The sequence below is a fragment of the Corvus kubaryi genome, unplaced genomic scaffold (genome assembly GCF_017639235.1).
Source record: "Corvus kubaryi isolate FWS band 111438036 unplaced genomic scaffold, C.kubaryi_AGA036_p1.0 37253, whole genome shotgun sequence".
Taxonomy (NCBI): domain Eukaryota; kingdom Metazoa; phylum Chordata; class Aves; order Passeriformes; family Corvidae; genus Corvus; species Corvus kubaryi.
The window spans coordinates 99,398-117,912 of record NW_024581075.1 but is presented as its reverse complement, the minus strand read 5'-3'; the positions used below and the strand labels follow the sequence as shown (position 1 = coordinate 117,912).

At 60.6% G+C, this 18,515-nt stretch overlaps 1 protein-coding gene across 5 annotated transcripts in view; it reads left to right on the top strand.

Annotated features, from left to right (window-relative positions):
• Nucleotides 1-18,515, top strand: part of HDAC7 (histone deacetylase 7) — a 56,242-nt gene that overhangs the window by 16,910 nt on the left and 20,817 nt on the right. The window contains exon 1 of one of the 5 annotated variants that reach the window (XM_042023636.1): nucleotides 90-166. The exons of 2 other annotated variants lie outside the window; for them this stretch is intronic. Coding sequence is in view for 2 of the 3 variants with exons in the window: in XM_042023631.1 (XP_041879565.1) it covers nucleotides 7,237-7,339 (103 nt within the window). In the remaining variant the exon portion in view is untranslated. Of the gene's footprint in view, nucleotides 1-89; nucleotides 167-6,879; nucleotides 7,340-18,515 lie in introns of those variants that run through there. 2 more of the 5 variants (XM_042023631.1, XM_042023632.1) reach the window with 2 other exon arrangements.

The following is an 18,515-nucleotide window of genomic DNA, read 5'->3' as shown; positions in this document are numbered from 1 at the left end:
CGCAGCTCCCGCCGGGGCCGCCCCGCTCCGCCCGCCCGGGCCCGCCCGGTTCCGGAGCGGCGGCGCAGGTGGAGCCGAAGCCCGCGGAGTCCCCGCGCGGCCCGGCCGGGGCCGCCCCCGCTCAAGGACGCTCCGGCATCGCCTCGGTCGCCGCCGCCAGCCCAAGGTAGGCACCGGGACACCGGGACAAGGGGACACCGCGGCCAGGGGCAGCCGCGGGTCTGTCACTCCCGGGGTTTGTGGGGTCCCCGTCCCCTCCTCGCGTCCCGGCTCAGCTCCGTTCCCCGCAGCGGGGAGCGGGGAGAGGGGTGGGCTGGACGGGGGTGTCCAACCCGGGGGTGTTGGATCCCGGCAGTGCCCGCCTGGGGTCTGCGGCTCCAGCCGGGGCTCGGTGGGGTGTCGGGACAGCTGCTGGCAGGGCTGTCACCCCCGGTACTGGAGGTGCTGTGCCGGTGCCGGGGGAAGCATCTGGGGATGGCGACTCCCAGAGCAGCTGATCCACCCCGGAGGAGCCCCGGTCCCGTGGAATGTGTGCGTGCGGCTGCGGGGCTCAGCCTGGACAAGCTGCCAGAGCTGAGGGAGAGAGCACAGGCTCACGAGTCCCGGACTCACTGGGTCCCAGTGAGGCCCGCGGACCCGTGGCTGCCTTCGAGAGCAAGTGTTCAGATGTGGCAAAGCCGAGCCTGTGGTTTGCTGGAATGTTTTTGTGCTAATCCTGTTGCCTTTCCCTTCGGAAGGCCGGTGGTGCGTGCAGGGAGCGGGGCTGCGAGGGCAGAGGAGCAGCAGCTCTGCTGGGTTTGTCCTTGGTGTCTGTGCTGCAAGGGCACCTCTCTCCCTCCAAATACCTTGTGGAGAAAGGATGTGCACTGGGAAAAGAGCTGTGGATGCCCCAAATACCCCGGATCCGTCTGCCAGAGCCACGAGCCAGTGCAGCCCACAGATCTGTGTGCCATCCAAGGTTTGCCCTGTGCCAGCAACCCCTGGGCTCCCAGAACACAGCTGCCCACACCTTTTTCCGTGGTGGAGTTGTTACCTGTGGTGTGGACGTGTTACGAGGCTTTGCTGAGTAATGGGATGTTGGGAGACTCCTGCAGAGGAGGTGTGGGATGTGCTGGCCTCGGCTCGGGCAGGAGAGCCGAGGTGTCACCCATGGGAGACGGAGGGAAGTGGGTGGCCGGAGGGTTTGGATTCTGCGTTAGTGTTTTCCCGATAGGATGAGCCGTGAGTGGTCCTGCCCTGGGTTTGTTCCAGCAGACGGAGCTCCGGGAGGATGGGGAGTGTGGGCCCCGCTCCGAGGGTCCGGATGCGATGCCTCTGACCAGATGTTTGCAGAGGGTTCCAGCCTGAAATCTTAGCCTTTCTCAGGAGATCTCAGGAGCTTCCTGGTTTGCAGCGAGGGTCGGAGGATTTCAGCACTTCCTACTCTCTGCCTGATGTGAGCAGGAAGTGGGAGCATGAAAATGGCAGCAGAGGCTCTCGCAGTGGGGCTGGAAGCTCAGCAGGGAGCATGTGGGGTGGCAGTGGGGTTACACCTGTCCTGAGCAGGGTTCTGAACCCTTCGGACGTGTCCTTTGGGAAGGAACAGGTCCCAGTGTCAGGGCTGGTCCAAGAGTGAGTCTCATCGTGCGGCAGAGTAGCAGGGATGGAGCTGAGCGAGGACGGGCACACGGGAGCGTGTCTTTTCCTGCAGTTATTAAATGGCTTCATTGGGAACCTCCCCGGGGCAGGGAGAGGCTTTGTCTGGGTGCTGGCTGCTGTCCTGGGCAGCTCTGATCTGGCTGGGGTGTTCCAGTGTGACACCGTGTTTTCTGTGAAGCAGCAAAGAGAGAAGCTCTGGGTCCTCCTGAGACTGTGGGCCTGGATTTGTGTTGAGAGATGGGGAATTCGGGTGGCTGCAGCACGAGTGACTGGCCCTGGTTTCTGTGTTCACACTCGGCTGGCTGGGGATTGGAGTCAAGACCCGGATTCCATCAGGGGTTGGAGGCTGGCGGCTCAAAGTCCTCTGAGGCTCTGGGGATGTGAGTGGCCACATGGATGGCTTTGGGACACTTGATGCCAAAGAGTTCCCCCACCGTGGGACACTGGGATGGGAACAATTCTGGGGGAGCTGAAAGGCAGTGCTGCAAAACTCTGGACCATTTAGAAACTGTTGAAAGAAAAATGAGGTTTGAAAACGTCAGTAGTAAGGAGACCTTGTGTGTTTGGAGTCTGTGGCTCAGATTTTCAGGCTTTTTCCTGTTCCAGCAGTGGGACACAATAGCATACGTGCTTTTTCAGTGAGTCTGGGAAATCCTGCAATCATGGATTTAACAGCTGGGACCTTGAGGAGGGGAAAAAACAAACAAGTGTGTTGGCAACGCTCCGAAACGAGGCAGCTCCTTCTGCCCCGCTGCCCGACTCCGGCAGGGGAGGTGGCGAATCTCCTCTTCCATCTCTGGTTCAAACATCAAACCTGGGTTGTTCTGATATGATTTATTACCTTTTGATCTCCGTCCAGCCCCGCCGCTGCTCTCTGGGACAGCGCAGGAGGGAGGTGAGTCAGTCCTGGAGCTGGAGCTGCCGAGTCCTCGCCGGTGTCTGTGTCTCATTGCCTTGCTATGCTCCCCGGGGGCAGGAATGCATCCATCCCGTTCAGCCTCTGCCGGCTCCCCATTAACAGCTTCTCTGCGGACTTGTGCGTCCCTGCCGAGGCGGGGAGGGGACAGACGGGCAGAGCAGCGTGTCCTGCCCGTCCCGAGTGCGAACGGGCTCAGTGGGCTCGCGTCAGGCTTGGGCAGCCCCCTGTGACCGCGGCTCCGGCTCCCGCCTGGCACGGCCGGTCCTCGTCTGCGGCTCTGAGTGCCCTAAAAGTACCTCGGAAAGCCCTGCTGGGAGCAGCCTCGCGGCCTCGCCAGCGGCCGGGATGTTTTCCTGCTTTTGTTGGTGCCTTCACACACAGGGTTTGTTTCTGGTCACCCCACGCCCACCTCCTTGGAGCGGCTGCTCTGCTCGGGTGCCTTTCCCGAAGGGCAGGGCTGGGCCAGGGTTTGTTAGGGACGATTCTGTCACTCAGAGAAGGTCTGAGTTGGCACATTTGCTGTCTGGTGTGATGGTGTCATGAAGCTTTCGAGAGGGTGTCCAGAGCTCAGGAGCGTGCAGGGCTGGTTAATGTTCACTTTTTAGCAGAAGAACCCGGGTTTTGTTAAGCCGAGCCAAGGAAATTTAGGAGAGCAGTGCTGGCCTGCAGAATGCAGGCGAGGGATTTGTTTTCTTTCTCTGTCTTGGAGAGCTCTGTCTTCCCTTGAAGCTGTCTTCCCGATATAGCAGCAGTTGCTAACTCTGAATGAATGCGCCGAATTCCGGCAGCGCCGAGCAGGATTTGGCCGCTCGGGTTTGAGTTTGGGCAGAGCCGGTGGAGCTGGGAGGCCTGGGTGGGCTGGGTGGCACTGTCCCAGTCAGCTGTCACACTATAAATAGCAAACGGAGCCCAAGTGCCCGTTGGAGCGAGTTTGGAGATTTCCCAGACTCACCTTGGAAGGGGAGCTCGTGCCAAGGCAGAGCGGGGCTGGAGGCGGCTCAGCGCCGATGAGGTGGCAGAGCTGTGGGTGCCGCACGTCCCCGTCACCGCGCTGCCTCTTGGGCAATATCCGAGGATGCTGAGGAAAGAGCCTTGAGTCAGTGCCACGCTGTCACCCAGGGAGGCCTCCAGCAGGGAGGGGACATCCTCAGGGTGGGTCTCCATTGAGGTCCTGGCCCCACAGAGGGGCTGGAGTGAGGCAGTGTCCGTCTGTCACATCTGATCCCTGCACACATCCATCCCGCCTTTGCATTTGTCTCCCCTCAGCCTAAAACTTCAGTCTCTCCATGCTCAAGGCCAGGTGTGGTGTACGGTGCCTCAGTCTGCTGGAAGAAGAATTAGGATGGTGTTTGTGGGGTTTTCCTCGTGGCCCGGCTGCCCTGCCCCTCAGCACAGTGACAAACCACCCCCGTCCCCCGGATCCGTCGGGCTTTGTCCCGTGGGGTGTTGGTATCCAGGAGCAGGAACGGTGCCAGTGGGAGAATTGGCTCTTCCACAGGGCTGCATTGCAGAGCTGGATCAAAACACGGCTCACAGCAGTGCAAAACAAACCCTGCTGCGCTGGGCACGCTCGCGGCTCCGTGCTGGAAAGGTGGGACCAAAGGCAGGGAACAGGAGGACAGAGGTGCAGGAGCTGGGGGAAGAGCTGGGAACTGGGGGTGGCTCACACACCAGTGAGAGCCTCGTTTCTCTTCATGGAGAGAATTTTTACGGGTGTGGGGTGTTCCTGTCAGCAGTGCCAGCCTGGAGCATCCTCCCAGTGTTTTCCTGGGTCCTCTCCAGTTTCACTTGGGTCATCTGCTGCTCTGAAAGAAAGCAGCGTGTGCAAGGAGCCTCTGGAGCATCCTGCAATCCTGGAAGTGCCTCAGAGTTCAGCTCCGGGGAGGTGGAAGCTGGGCAGTTCTCCCGGGAGGAGCGACTCCCTGATGCTGCAGGAAGGAGTCGGGACGTGGTGCTGGGATCGCTTCTCTGGGGATGTTCTTGAGCCTTCAGGGAGGGAGGACCTCCCATGGAAGGAGGATCTCTCATGGAAGGAGGATCTCTCATGGAAGGAGGATCATCTCTTACGCAAGGGAGGGGAAAACTGTTGATGCTGAGGCTGCTTTTTCAAAAGCCGCTGTTGCGTAAGGGGAGCCTTGGGCAGCACAGAAAATGTGGAGAATTTCCTTGCAGTGCTGGAGACAAAGACAGGATTGCTCTCTCAATTTCTTTCTTCCTTTATGCTTTCCTAAACTTCAAGGCTTATGTAAATTCTCCAGGTTTGCCCAGGGCTCGATGCACTGAGGATAACATTCATACGTAGCCCAGGGGTGCAACTTCCACATGAAAATCGTCTCTTCTGCTCCTGTCTCGGCCTCTTTGCTCCATCCAGCTACCTTCAGCAACTCTGGGGAGGCCGCTGGAAGCAGCTGCTGTCGGGGTTATCTTCTGCAGGGTGGGAATATTCCCAGCAGAGCTGTGGGCTGTGTCCCTGCTCCCTCCTTCTCCCACGTTCCTCGCCTTGCTCACTCGCAGGTTTTGCCGTGTCCTTCCTGTCACCTCTGTGTCACCCCGGTCCTCTGGTCTCTCTGTGCTGCTCTGGGGCCGAGGCAGGGCCTGGCATGGGGCTCCTTTCTGTTCCAGAGTGGAGGCACTGCAGAGCTCCTGGATGCAGCAGCCTCTGCTTCTCCTGGGGTCATCTCCTGCCTCCTGCTGAGCTCAGGATCATCCCTGCCTCAGCCTTTTCCTTCTTCCAAGACTACACCAACCCCTCGCTGCAGTGGTGGACGCAGAGTGGCGGTGGCAGCGTCCCAGGGAGGGTCCCCATGCCGACGGGCAGTCCCTGCCACGGCGCCGGCACGGGCGGCTCTGTCTGGGCTCTGTCACCTGCTGGCACGGGGACAGCAGTGCTGGGCCACACGCTGGGACAATTGAACTGCACGTTAAGCAGATCTGGGGCTGGTGGTGGTTATTCAGCCTTTGGAAGCCGGGTTTTAACTGAAAGGCCTTAACTGGCCGTCACTGTCTGGATGAGGGAAGGAATCGGAGGTGCACTGTTCCCCCTCATGGCCTGGGTAAGTTTTGGAGGATGTTTTTAGAACGGACAAAGCTGTCTGGGGAATTCAGTTATTTCATTGAATCATGGGGTGGTTTAGGTTGGGAGGTGCCTTAAAGCTCATCCAGTCCCACCCCTGCCATGGGCAGGGACACCTTCCCCTATCCCAGGCCGCTCCAAGCCTGGCCTTGGACACTTCCAGGGATCCAGGGGCAGCCACAGCTTCTCTGGGCAACCTGTGCCAGGGCCTCAGCACCCTCACAGGAAGGAATTTCTTCCTAATTAGCACTGTAGACTCTGTCAGTCCCTGCTGGTGACTTACTCCTGACCAAAAACCCAGGAGAAAGCACATTTCTGGGATCTGAGTGAGCTGGCAGAGCACACTGGCATCACGAGTATTCAAATGCAGCTGCTGACGGGATGGACACGCTGTAAACTGGCAGGGCCTGGTTTCAGGTGCTGAGTTTGACCTCCAGAAACTGCAGCTTTGTGTGTTTGTTTTCCCGGTATCTAAGGGTTCAAATCAAACACGCTCCCAGAACTGCCATTTAAATTTCCCTGCATTAATCTTAATGCTGGTTCTTAACCAGGACCAGATCTTTCCTCCCACATCTGGTGGCTGGGTGCAACCTCAGCCCTTCCTTCCAGGGGTGAGCTGAGTCTGGAGCTGTGAGGGGCTGCTTGGGCAGAGATGGGATTTGGGGTTTGGTGGTGCTCCGGTTGCCTCGGTCCTGTTGGCTCCCTTTGAGGCTCCTTTGGCCACAGCAGGATCTCTGCAATTCCTGCTCCACGGAGGTGCCTGGGCAGGCTGAACCTGTGGCAACAGGCTCAGCTCGACGTGGGCTGCGCGGTGTGGGCAGCGCGGGAGGCGGGTTGTGCTGGGGTTTGGCTGCGTCCCAGCGCGGAGAAGCCGCGGCCACACTGGGCTGCTGGGCTCCAGCCCTGCACTTCCCGGTGGGCTCAGCCCTGGCGATGCTCAGGGGCTTTAGGGCTGGGGCTGTGCCTGGGGACAGCCCGCTCGGGGTCCCGGTGCTGCACACACGCCGTGGGTTGGGGTTGGGGGGACGGGGGTGGCCTCGGGGGCTGTCACAGCGTTCGCTTCGCCCCAAAGGCGCTCACAGCAGCCCTACCTGCTGCGAGCCGAGCCTCTCTCGGTGAGGTGAGAGTTGTTGTGCAGAGTTTCCTCTTTTATATCCTCTTATGTCACGCAGCCCCGGCGGCTGAGCGCGCCCGAAATAGCTGCCAATCCCGGGAGGTTTCACTTCAAGGTCTCTATTCTTGGCTCGCCGGCGTTACTCAGTCATGAGCTCAGGGACCGCGGCGTGAGGACCAGCAGCGAGTGCTATGCAGGGCTCCTGCCGCGGGCCCGGGCTGGCTCCGAGGGGACGCTGTGGGCACAGCCCGGCTCGACAGCCGCGCAGCTGCGGCCTCTGAGGGACCCCGGGGGTGTGGGTATGAAATAAGCGCTGCCGGAGCCGCTGCGTTCCCGGCGGAGCCAGAGCCGCTCCGGGACGGGATGAGTCAGTTCTGAGAGGCTGCTCCGTGGCCCCGCTTGCGCCTGACCCAGCTCGGCACGGCTCAGATGCTCTCCCTGCTGCGCCGAGGATCGGGTGGGCGGCAGGGGTGAAGCAGAAGTGAATGTGGGATGCGGAGCCGCGGCTTCCCGGGAGCGGAACTCGCTGGATGTTCTCAGGGCGCTGCGCCGGGGCTGGAGATCTCCACCACGCTGGTGATGTTCAGCCCGTCCTGTAAGTGCCTCTCCCATCCCTGGGGATTTGCTCCCTCCCCGCACGGCTGTGAACCCTGGCGGGGCTGGGGGAAGGTGTGCAGGGAACGTCCTTCAGGATGCGCACGGAGAGGGAACCCCGGGTTCGCTGCTGCGCCTGGGCTGGAGCTCCCACCTGGGACCGGTGGGCACGGCCACCACCGGGGCCACCACCGGGGCCACCACGGCCACCACCGGGCAGGCTCAGGGCACTGAGGGTTGATGTCCTGGAGGAGGGTCCCAGCTCGGGGTCGCTGTGCAGCCTTGGAGCCACGGGAGGGGAGCGACAGCGGCGGTCCCAGCTGCACCAGCAGACACAGGACGGGCTCCTTTGTCATCTGCATTTTCCGGCTGTTTCGGAAAGAACTAACGAGTCGCCCACCACTTGTGCTCTGATCTGGTGAAGGCACTGCCTGGGGGGATGCAGGGGAACCCCTGGGCAGTGCTTCCCACAGGACTTTGGCTGGTTTTGAGGGCGCTTCTTGGGAGGAACCTCATTTTCCAGACTTCCTCACAATTCCTTCAACACTTTCAAGCTGTTCTGTCTGACTCCAGCCTTGCTGGGTTAGGTGCATTTCCACCCCGGAGTGGGTCATGCCCAGCATGCCCGGCTTGGGGCACGGACAGCATCCTGCACCTGGGGGATTGATGGTGCGGGGGGAAAAAGCCTATGCCGGGTGGGAGAGGTGCTGGCCATGGCTTTGGCTGAGCTGGGAGGTGGCTGGGGCTCTGTACGTGGGGTTGCTGGGGAGGGAGTGTTGTGTTCCGAGCTCGCATCCTGCCTACGCTGCGGGGAACGGTCACGTGCGCGCGAGGCCTTTGTCCTGTGCCTCGCTGCTTTTTTTAAAACTTATTTTTAGGTGCTCTCTGGCTTCCTCTTCCTCCTGCGCCGCGCTGCACTCCCTCTTTCTAACTCCCTCTTCTAGGATTGCTTTTTGAACAGTCAGTTCCTCCTTAAACCCATTTTTGCAGGCCTTTGTCTGCGCTTGGGAGCCGGCCCAGTTTAGCATTAGCAGCTGCTGGCTCCTCTGGGTAAGCAAGAACAAATAAAGGTTTACACTGAATGAATCATTTGAGCCTTATCTGTCGTTCCCAGTCGGGACAGCTGTGCAACTTCTGCTGGAGTGCCTGCAGGGCACGGAGGCTCCTCAGAACGCTCCTCCTGCCAGTGGCCGGCCCTAATGGGCTTGTGCTGCTGATCCCAGCGTTGCCTCAGCGAATCCTTCCTGTGTCTCCGAGCTCTACCCCATGCTTGGTTACGAAGCTCCACTCTGGAATGGCTCCTTTTCCATAAAGGCTTGCTCCACTTGGCTGCTTCAGCCTCGCTGATGCTTTGGGTGGTTTGGTCGCAGGGTGAAAATGCAGAAGTGTCGTGGTGGGAGCCACATCCTGGTGGGATCCTGGTGGTGGTGGGATCCTTGTTGTGGTGGGATCATCATCATGGTGGGATCATGGTTGTGGTGGGATCCTGATTGTGGTGGGATCCTGACTGTGGTGGGATCATCATCATGGTGGGATCCTGGTCATGGTGGGACCCTGGTCGTGGCGGGATCCTCATGGTGGATGAGCTTTGAAGGCAGACAGGGTGTGTGGGGCTGAGCTCCTGGCATCCCCCAGGGACACAGCGTGGCACTCAGGAGCTGTGGTGTGGCTTTGCTGGTTTAAGAGGCAGGATTTGCAGATAAGTGGCCTTATTTGGTTTAATAACAAATGTGGGAGGAGGGAGGGGACAGCAGATAAAGCCTTGGGCTCGTGCCTGGGAAGTTTGGATCCGACACTAAGGTGAGGAGTTGACCGGAGCTCGTGTTGGATCCTGGGCATGGAGGGTTCCTGAGGGACACCAGGGCCCTGGATCCATCACCCCTTCCCTTCTCCCTGGCAGCTCCCAGTGCCCCGTGCTGGGCTGAGCAAACGGGGCCTGCACAACCCCACAAGGCTGGGGTGGAACCTGCTTTTCTCGTATGGCAGAGCAGCTCTCAGCCGCTCTGCCTTTTACCACGAGTGTGACCGGCCAGGGCTTGGCTTTTGTGCCCTTAACTCATTTTTTAGCCATTAGGTGGACAGGGCAAAAGTGCTGCTGGGTTTGTCCAGGCAGCGTTTGTGGAGCTGTGGGGGTGGGCTGTGCTTTGAATCCTCATCTCCTGCGGTGGGTCCATCCCTGGCGGTGCAGGGACGCTGAATCCCCCCTTCCCCATCAGCTGCAGGCTCCATAAAGGGAGCAGGAATAATTCACCTGGATTAAACCACAAATCTTCCCTCTCCTTCCAAGGCTCTGCCGCCGTAAACAGCCACGGGCTGGGGTAGGTGAGCAGAGGCAGCGCGGCCCTGCCAAGGCCTCGTGTCCACAAATGACTAAATCCTGCCTGAAAAGTCTAAGTATGAAAACATTATTTTTTGGGTTTGGCTGAGCCTCGTGGACTGCTGGGAACGAGCCACCTTGGCTGCCTCCGGACACTGCCTGCGGCTCTGCCCACCTTGCAGCCAGCGAGGAGGGTGGAGGAAGGCTGGCGACAATGGTGGGGGGCTGGCGGGGGTTTGGGGTGCAGGGGGTGTCTGGGGGGTGCCGGTTGTCACCTGCCTGCCCAGAGCTGGGTCAGGAGCCTCGCTGGGCCCTGAGGTGGCTCTGTCACCCCGGGCTTTGAGCACAAGCAGGGCTGGTCCTGCCACTCTGCATCCCTGCTCCCAAGATTGCTTCTCCTCCCTGTGCTCGCATCTCCAGCTGCCCGGGCTGGGGAATTTCCTGCTGCTGGAGATGGATAATGCTGATGTTGGGCTTTGTCTCCCATCGCAGCCTCCTGGGGGAAGCTGAGCTGCTTCCCAGCTTGTTGGGCTCTCCCAGCTTGCACCCACTGGCAGGGGCAGTGTCTGGCTGGATCCAGAGGTGGTTTGAGGGTGGATCCCTGATCCAGGATCCCTGCACTGGCCCTGCACCGTTCCCAGGTATCCGGAGCCACCGGCACAGGGCTGGCAGCCGCCAGCCCCCGGTGCGTGGCCAGGCCCGGCGGTGAGACGCTGGTATGCAAGATGTAAACTCAATCCCAAAGTTTAGATTACAGCCCTGTGAAAAACATCAGCTCCCCTAAATGGAGCCCAGATGGTGGCGGAAGCCTCGAAGCCGAGGGCCAGGAATTGCAGGAACCGTGTGAGCAAAGGGCCCGGGGCCGTGGGGGAGGGAGAGGAAGGGAGGTGGGGTTGCAGCATCGAGGGTCAGTTCCTAAAGCAGCCTGGTTCATCCACCTCGTCCCCTTGGAAACAGCCGGCGATGACAAAAGTCTCCCGAGTTGCATCACGGGGAGCGCAGCCTTTCCAAGGCCGAGGTTTCCCACAGAGCTGAGCTCGCGGGCGTCGAGGGCTGGACCCGAGGCCATGAGCACACGAGCTCTGCGCTCCCGGGAGCTCTGCCAGGGGAGGAGGTTCCCGGTGCCCTCATCCCAGCAGGTCCAGAGCTGAGCCCGGGCAAGGGGCGAGCGGGAGCTGGAGCTGGTTTGGGCAGGAGGAGCTGCCCCGGGGCTGTGGGGACAGGCTGGGGCAGCCTGGCTCGGCCTCAGTGTCCTGCTGCTGTGCAAAAAGCGAATGTCCCAGAGCCCTGAGGGGGAGGCTGGGGGCTCCTTCCCCCTGCACCTTCTGGGAAGGCACCGAGTGGTTGGGAACGTGGGGGAACCTCAGCAATGTCTGGGAGGGCTGGAGGCTGGGAAGATGGAGATGTCCAGGTGCTCTGGTGGTGTGAGAGCAGCTCATTCCCTTCCCAGGAGCGGTGGTGGCCTTGGCCTGCAGCAGGGACCTGCTCCGGGGCAGGATGGGTCCAGTGTGGATGGGTTGGGAGATTTCTGGCCACATTAGATGGGTGTTGGGAGGAGCTGAGTGACCCGTTCCCTCTGAACTGGACAGCAGGGACACCCCTGCAGGTACTGGAGCCGTGGGTGAGCTCCCCCCACCCTGCTGCCCTCAGAGGAAGGCCCAGGTCCCTCGAGATGACTCTGTGTGTGCAGGAGCCACACGGCCCTTGCCGAGGAGATAAGGCTGTGTGCAGGCACAGCCCGGGGGTAAACACCCAGCAAGGCAAACACCCACCTCAGGGTGGACACCGGGCACCTCATAGGGACACCGGGCACCTCACAGGGACACGGAGCCCCTGTAGGGACACTGGGCACCTGCGGCCGTGCCCGTCCCCCCTGCAGGGCACAGCTGGGCCAGGAGGGCCTTTGGCACTCGCTGGACCTGGGTTTGAGTCAGAAAATCACCTGCAGGGCTCTGTGGTGCCCCAGAATCTGGGGATGCTCAGGGAGGGAGTGCAGAGGGAGCGCTCAGAGCCTGCAGCTCCCAGAGGTGCTCAGAGCATCCTCGTGCTCCCAGGGGAGCATTCCCTGTCAGGAGAGAGGTGATGCTGCTCCTGCCCAGGCAGTGGCTGTGCTGGAGCTCTCCAAAATCACTGCAGGCCTGAATCTCCGCTGAGGCTGTGCTTTTGGGTGGTGCCAAAAAAGCATCGGGTGGGAGTAAGGAAATGGGACATCAGGTGGGAGTAAGGACTCGTGACTCTTTGATGCTCTCGATGCAGTGTCAGCACTGTACTCCCCACTTCAGAAAGGGCAGCGACTGAAAAAGGCTCAAAGGAGCTGCATAAAGGAGGCCCTGCCTCGCAGGGAGAGGTGATGGTGAAGCCCAGGCTGGTTGGTCGGGCAGAGGAGACTCGAGGCCTTGGCTCCTTTGGCGGCTGCAGCAGAACAGGGCGCGCTGGAGGCAGGGGCTGACTCGTGGTTTGCACGTTGGCCTCGTCCATCCTGTGTGAACGGTCCTGGCGACGCCACATCTGATCAGGGCTCATGTCAAATCACAGCACCAGGGAGTCCCTGGAGAAACATCTGGAGTCGGCTCCGGCCCTGGCCAGGGCTCAGCAAGTCTCGTTTGCGGTTCCTGCGGGTTCCTTGGCTGCCTCCCTGTTTGTGCTCTGAGGTGTGGATTTGTATCAGTGCCGATGACGAACCCTTGAAAGCTCCGTCAGGAGCAGGGAATGGGAGGGTTTGTATTGTTTTTGCCGTGGTGGGACCTCGCTGTCACGGCTGGATTCTCGGGGTGTCTGTCTGGCTTAGTCACGGGAACTGTGCCTGGGTGGAGGTTCTGTCCCAGCTGGGGCTGGGCTGGATCAGCGCCGGTGCTGGGGACGAGGGATGGGGCTTGGCTGGGGGGAGCTGGGTGCTGGCATGGGGGGCACGTCGGCTCCACCGCAGCCCAAACCAGCCCAGCCCCACACGGACGTGTCTGGGATGCGGTGCCAGGAGAGCCGAGAGGATGCAGGGTGTGCCTGGGAGGGGCGCAGGGTGTAGGACGGGGTGCTGGCACATCTGGGGGTGGGACAGAGAAACTTGCAGAAGGATTTGTGGGCTCAGCCTGGTTGGAGCTGGGGCGTGTGCTGGATCTGCACAAATCCATGTGTCCTCCCCACTCCTCCTGGATCTCCTGGCTTGGAGGGGAAGGCTGGAGCAGATCCTTGCAAAACCCCGCCACATTCCCTGTCCACGTGGCTTCTGTGGTCATCCCCTCGCAGCAGCTCTTGCACATTCCTGACCCTGGGAATGAGCGATGAGGCTTGGCCGGAGCTCTCCCACTGACCAGCCAGTCTGACCCCGACAGCCCAGCTCAGAGGAGAGGTTCCCATTCCCGTGCTGGTCCCTTTTCGGATGTGCTCAGCATCAGCCCATGGATCTCCCAGTCACAGGGATGGGGACGCCCTGAAGAAAGATCTCTGGGATGAGCAAAGCTCCCAAAGTGACATCTCATTACAAATCCTGGTGGTTTTTATTTTGTCAGATTATCCAAATTAACGCCAGGAACACTCTGACTTACGTTGACTTCATGGCAGGGAGGGGGAATCACACCCCAAAGGTCTGGCTGGGAATTGTGGCTTTCATGCAGGGAAGAAAGAGCTCCGTGAGGCAAAGGCTAAGAAGGGAATTGGGTTTGGGGCTGGGTCGGTGGATTTAAGCCCAGAACAGTGGGGCAGGGGGGGGCTCTGGGGAGGGTTTGTGCAGCCTGTGCTGCTCCTGGCTTGGGCTCCAGCTCTGGCAGGGCTGGGCTGAGAGGGGCGGCCAAACAGCTGGGAGAGGAGGTGCAGCTCCTCAGCCAGGCCTGCGGGAGCTGATTTCTCTGGGAAGATTCAAATGTGTTTTATCTCGCTGGAATCGTGGCCTCCCCGGGGGCCGTGCGAGGCAGGGGCTCCTCGCTCCAGACCCCTCCGCTCGCCCTGGGAGCTCCTCCACCTCTGCCAAAGCAGGGATTCACCCGGGCACTGCCCCGTGCCTGCAGCAGCCACAGGGGTCTGAAGAAGTGGCCACAGCCCCTCCAGAGCCCGTCCCTCCCTCCAGAGCCCCCCCTCTTTGGTGTCACTGACCCTCGGGTGCTCTCGGAGCCGAGCGAGCTCCCGGCTCCCCGTTTTCCCTCCAGCGGCCCCTTCCACATCCCACACGGTTTTGGTTGGGTTGGGGGAGCCCTGGCAGCGGGAGGCCCGAGCGGAGCTCCCTGCCAGGCTCCGAGGGTGGACGGACCAGCTTTTCTCCTTCCCTTATCTCCCGGAGCTTCGGCAGTGGGGAAGCTGCGGCACAGCTGTGACCAAGAAAGGGCTCTTGGCAGCAAGGGGAGAATCGTGGAACCGTGGAATTGTTAAGGTTGGAAAAGACCTCCAAGATGATCAGGTCCAACCTTTGAAGGGTTGCAATGGCTGTAGAGGTTGGCAGCAAACAGGGATGGGCAGAGGAAGGGCTGAAACCCCTGGAAGAGGAGAGGTTTTGCTGTGGAGGGGTGGAAAATATGGAAGCACAGGAATGGTTTCCATCCAGGGAACCCTCCTCCACCCCTCCTCCATCATCATCCTTCTCCCAGCCCTGGTGGGTTTTTGGGATCTTGGGGGAAGAGTTTGGGTCTGGTTTTGCAGAAGGGCTGAGGGGAGCCCTGGGATGCTCAAAACCAGCGAGGTTTTAAGAGCAGATTTACAGAGCAAACTAAAATTGTTCTTCTTGCCTCTTCTTCTGTGGTGCATCTTAAATCTTCTTGAGAAGGTTTTTAATTGAAACACGCCACATTAAAAAAATGATCCCAGGTGTGAGTGGAGTCTGTCCCAGTTTAGCTGGAAATGTTCAGCAAACTGGTGAAGTTACGCCAAATTCTCAAGGGGCGTTTGGACAGCGCTGCCAGGGGTGTACAGGGTGGGATCGTTGGGGTGTCTGTGCAGGACTGCATGATCCTTGTGGGTCCCTTCCCACTCAGAATATTCTATGATTCTGTGATCCTATGAAAACATTTGTTCCTGAAATTGGAGTCATTCCTGGGATTGCAACACCGGGGCTGTGTTTCCAATTAATCTGCTGAAGTCGTCATGTATTTCCAAGTGCATTGGCTCAGCAGAGAGAAATCTGGCACTGGCTGGGGGCTGAAATGCCAGCTGGGATGTGCACGGAATGAAATGAGGGAATGGCCCCGGGGGCTGGCCCAGGGCACCTGGCCCGGGATCTCCGAGGGGCTCTGGTGGAGGGGGGATTCGGGAGAGGGCAGAGCAGTCTCCCCCGGGGAACGGGACTGCCTGGAATTGCTGTGGAGTTACTGCCGGGTTTCCCCTGAGCGGTTCCCTCCCGTTTCTGGGTGTGTGTTTGGTTTTGGGGCGAAGGGGAGGGGGGGTGCAGTGAGTTATGCTCTGCGCGTTCCTGCGCTGGCTCCGGGGCGCTGACGGCCTCGGTGGGGACACGGGGGAGATGTTCAGGGTGGTGGAGTGACCTCTCCACGCCGGCCTCCTCCCAGGCCTCCCGGGGCTGCTCCTGCCCCGGGCTGGAAGCTGCAGGCTTGGTTTGGGAGGAGAGCGGTCTCTGGGGGGCTGTGGGGTAGTGTTGGGGTCAGTGTCGGGGTTCGGAGCCTGGTTTGGGATCCGGGGTCCTGGTGCTGCACCCCCAAGTCAGAACCGTCCCCAGGAGGCTGCTGCAGGGACAGACATCCCCTCGCCCGTGGATTTTCCCCTCCTTTGCAGCAGCCAGGATTCCCGCCCGCAGCTGGATGTGACCCTGCCGCATTCCTCTCCTCTCCCGGGAGATTTGCTGAGGAAAAAGGTTGGATCTGGAGCCGGGTCCCAGCTGGGTGGGAGCGGCCCCCACGCACCAACACTCACGGAAAGGCCGGGCTTGCGTAGGGATGTTCCCTTTCCAAAAACGAGGTTCAGGCTGAGGCCCCCCTCCCTCCGGAGCCAGCAGGGGAGGGGGACGGGAGCAGGGGAGGGGGACAGGGAGGCTCAGGGCATCCCCTGCTCCGGGGTCACCGGTGGCTCTTCCCTTCAGGGCGAACCCTTCGAGCTGCTTTTGGGCCGGGAATGTGGCAGCTGCTCGGAGCTTTGGGAAGCAGAGCAGGGATGGGGTTTTCCTGCTGCAGCGCTGCCTTGGGAGCTGGGAAGCGTTAAGTGGCGATGGTGGTGACAAGACCACTCCCAGACTGGATCGGGGCCGTTCCCATCTGCGAGGGCAGCACGGGGCAGCGCGTTCCTCGCTGGGAGTGCCGTGCAAGCCTGAGCACCCTCCTCGTGGCCTGAAAGTCTGAGCAAAACCCCAGGGAAGCCGGGAGAGGAGGGGGAAGGCGAGTTTTCCGTGGATGCTGAATGCTGCAGTGCGTCAACATCACAAATTTCAGGATTCTGGTCTAACTTCCCAAGTTCTCCGCTCCCGAAATAGAGCTCTCCCCTGTGCCTGTGTTAGAAGAGGTCCCTGCTGTGCCGTTTTTCAGCAGCGAGGATGTGATCTTTCTATTTTTGCTTGCAGGACAATAATGCTGCTGGTTTCTATTTTTAACCCGTCAGCGGGGTAGAAATGCGCTTGGGAATGTTCAGGCAGTGGAGCAAACCCGGCCCGGCCAGGCCCTGGGAGCCCCCGGCGGCTCGGAGAGGGCCTGGCCCCATTTTGGGGCAGGTGAAGAGGGGCCAGGCTGTGCTGGGATGGTCCCCCTGCTCCGGGGGGCTCCGGGGGTGGCGGCAGGAGCAGGGACATGTGCCATCATCCATCCCGTTTCCCTCCCTCCAGAAGGGCGGCTCTGGCTGTTGCGGTGCTCATCCAGGTGATGCCACTCCTGAAATCCCAGCTCAGGCCCTAAAAGCACTTTCAGACCTTTAAAATATGTATGGCTTTGGGGTGTTTTTAAAGAAAAACAGCTTCTGTCACCACCTCGATCATGCAGAAGGGCTGCAAGTGACAACTTGCCCTCCCAAAGCCCTCAGAAATGGGAGGTGAATGCCAAGACTGGCACCGACTTGAGTGGCAATCCCAAATTTGGGGACTGATTCGTGACTTTGAGTGGTTCTGCTCCTGCCACCCTGCCCTGCTCAGCTGCCGTCAGCAGCGTCCTCGGCAGGCCAGGCTTGCGTGGGTCCTTGCAGGGTTTTCCAGCTGCTGACGTGAGCTGGAGCAGCTGAACTCGTGCACCTCCCATCTGGAGGAGAAAATAGGGATTTAGGGCGGGACCAGCTCCCTGGGGGCTTCGTTTCACCCTCAGGGCTGGGTCTGGAGAAAGCGTTTTCTGCCATCTGGGTGTCCTGGCTTTCCCTCTGCAGTGGAAAATCCCACCCGTCTCGGCTTTGGTGGTCGCTTTGGTGGTGGTCACGTCCCCGGTTCCCGAGGCCGAGCGGTGACCGCGCCGTGCCCACGGCAGCCGGCGGATTTCGGATTGAACCTGGCCCTTGCGGGGGTCCCAGGTGAAGGCGGAGCCGTGCCCTGGATGGGGCAGCGGGTTTGGGGCTGCTCCTCTGGGGCAAGGAGGTGGTTTTGGCTCTGCCGGCCGGGGCTGCAGCTGCCCAGGCTCGTCCCGGCCGGACAATGGCCGGAAGCCAGGACCGCGTGCGGCTCCCGCGGCCGCTCCCGCTCCTCCCGGGCTATTTCCATCGCATTGTCCGCGGCACAGGAAGGATGTTTCCAGCCTTCTTCCTTTTTGCCTCAAAGGGATGTGGGGCGGGCAGGGAGAGGAGGAGATTTGTTGTGCAAGAGGCACAATCGCTGCTCCTCGGAGCTCCTCTGATGGACGCGTGCGGTGGGAGGAGGGAAGGGGAAGGTCTCCTCTTGCTTTGTGATGGAGAAATACGGCCACGAAAGGGGGTTCTGGCTTTTGGGGGTGTTTTTAGTGTGGACAGGGCTCGGGTGGTGACAAAGGAATGCTGCAAAGTCCCTCCTGTGTTTTTGCACAGCTCCTGCTGCTGTGGCTGGGCAGAGTTGAGGCTCCTCACTGCGCCGGAGGAGGCCGAGCTCCCACATGCCAGGAAGTGAGAGTAGAATTAATTAAGACGGGAAATAATTTTAATTTGTTCTGGCTAAATCCCTTTAGCACCAGTAAACCCCAAAGATCTGAAGCAAAGCTCTCGGTCGGGGCTCGGCCACACCCCTCCCGTGGCTCAGAGGTGGCCGTGACACATCTCTGGGGCTTCGGCTGAGTGGCAGAGCTTTCCCAGTTTTACCGGGGGGGGTTGGTGCTTCCTGCTAGGAGCCAGACTGGGAAATGCCCATCTCTCACTGACCTGGATCCCAGCTGAGCCGGGATCATCCTGGGACAGCCACAAGAGTCCAAATCCAGCTCTCACATGTGCTGGCATCGAGTCTGCCCTGGGACAGCTCCAGCTGATTTTTCCATAGGGGAGCAGAAAGCTTTAAGGATCCTCTTTGGCTTTTTCCTTTGTCCCAGAGTGGACGGGGATGGAGTGTGGCTGTTTTATCCTCCTCGAGCGGCACCGGCCGTGCCTGGTCCCCGTCACGCTCCCGGGACTCCCTCCCTACCCCACTCCGGAGCTTTCTGACAGATCCCAGGGTGAGGGCCAGCCCCTGTAACCTGCCAGGAATACCGGGAGCTCACGGATTTTGCTGCTGACAGGAGCTGTCCGGCAGTGCCAGGCCGATGGAGCAATGCCTTGGCGGCCGTCAGCGCCGGTTCTTCGTGCGAGGGAAAATCGCGGATGAGCTGCGGCCTCGTGCCGGCCCCGTTGGCCGCTGGGGTTTGGGGTGACGTCCTGCCCGCAGGCCCTGCGTGGTTTAAACCTTCCCGACGTGTGTCCCGCTGTGGGTGGGGGTTGGCCCTGCCTGGGCTCCCTGAGGGGGGAGGGATGGGATGGGATGGGATGGGATGGGATGGGATGGGATGGGATGGGATGGGATGGG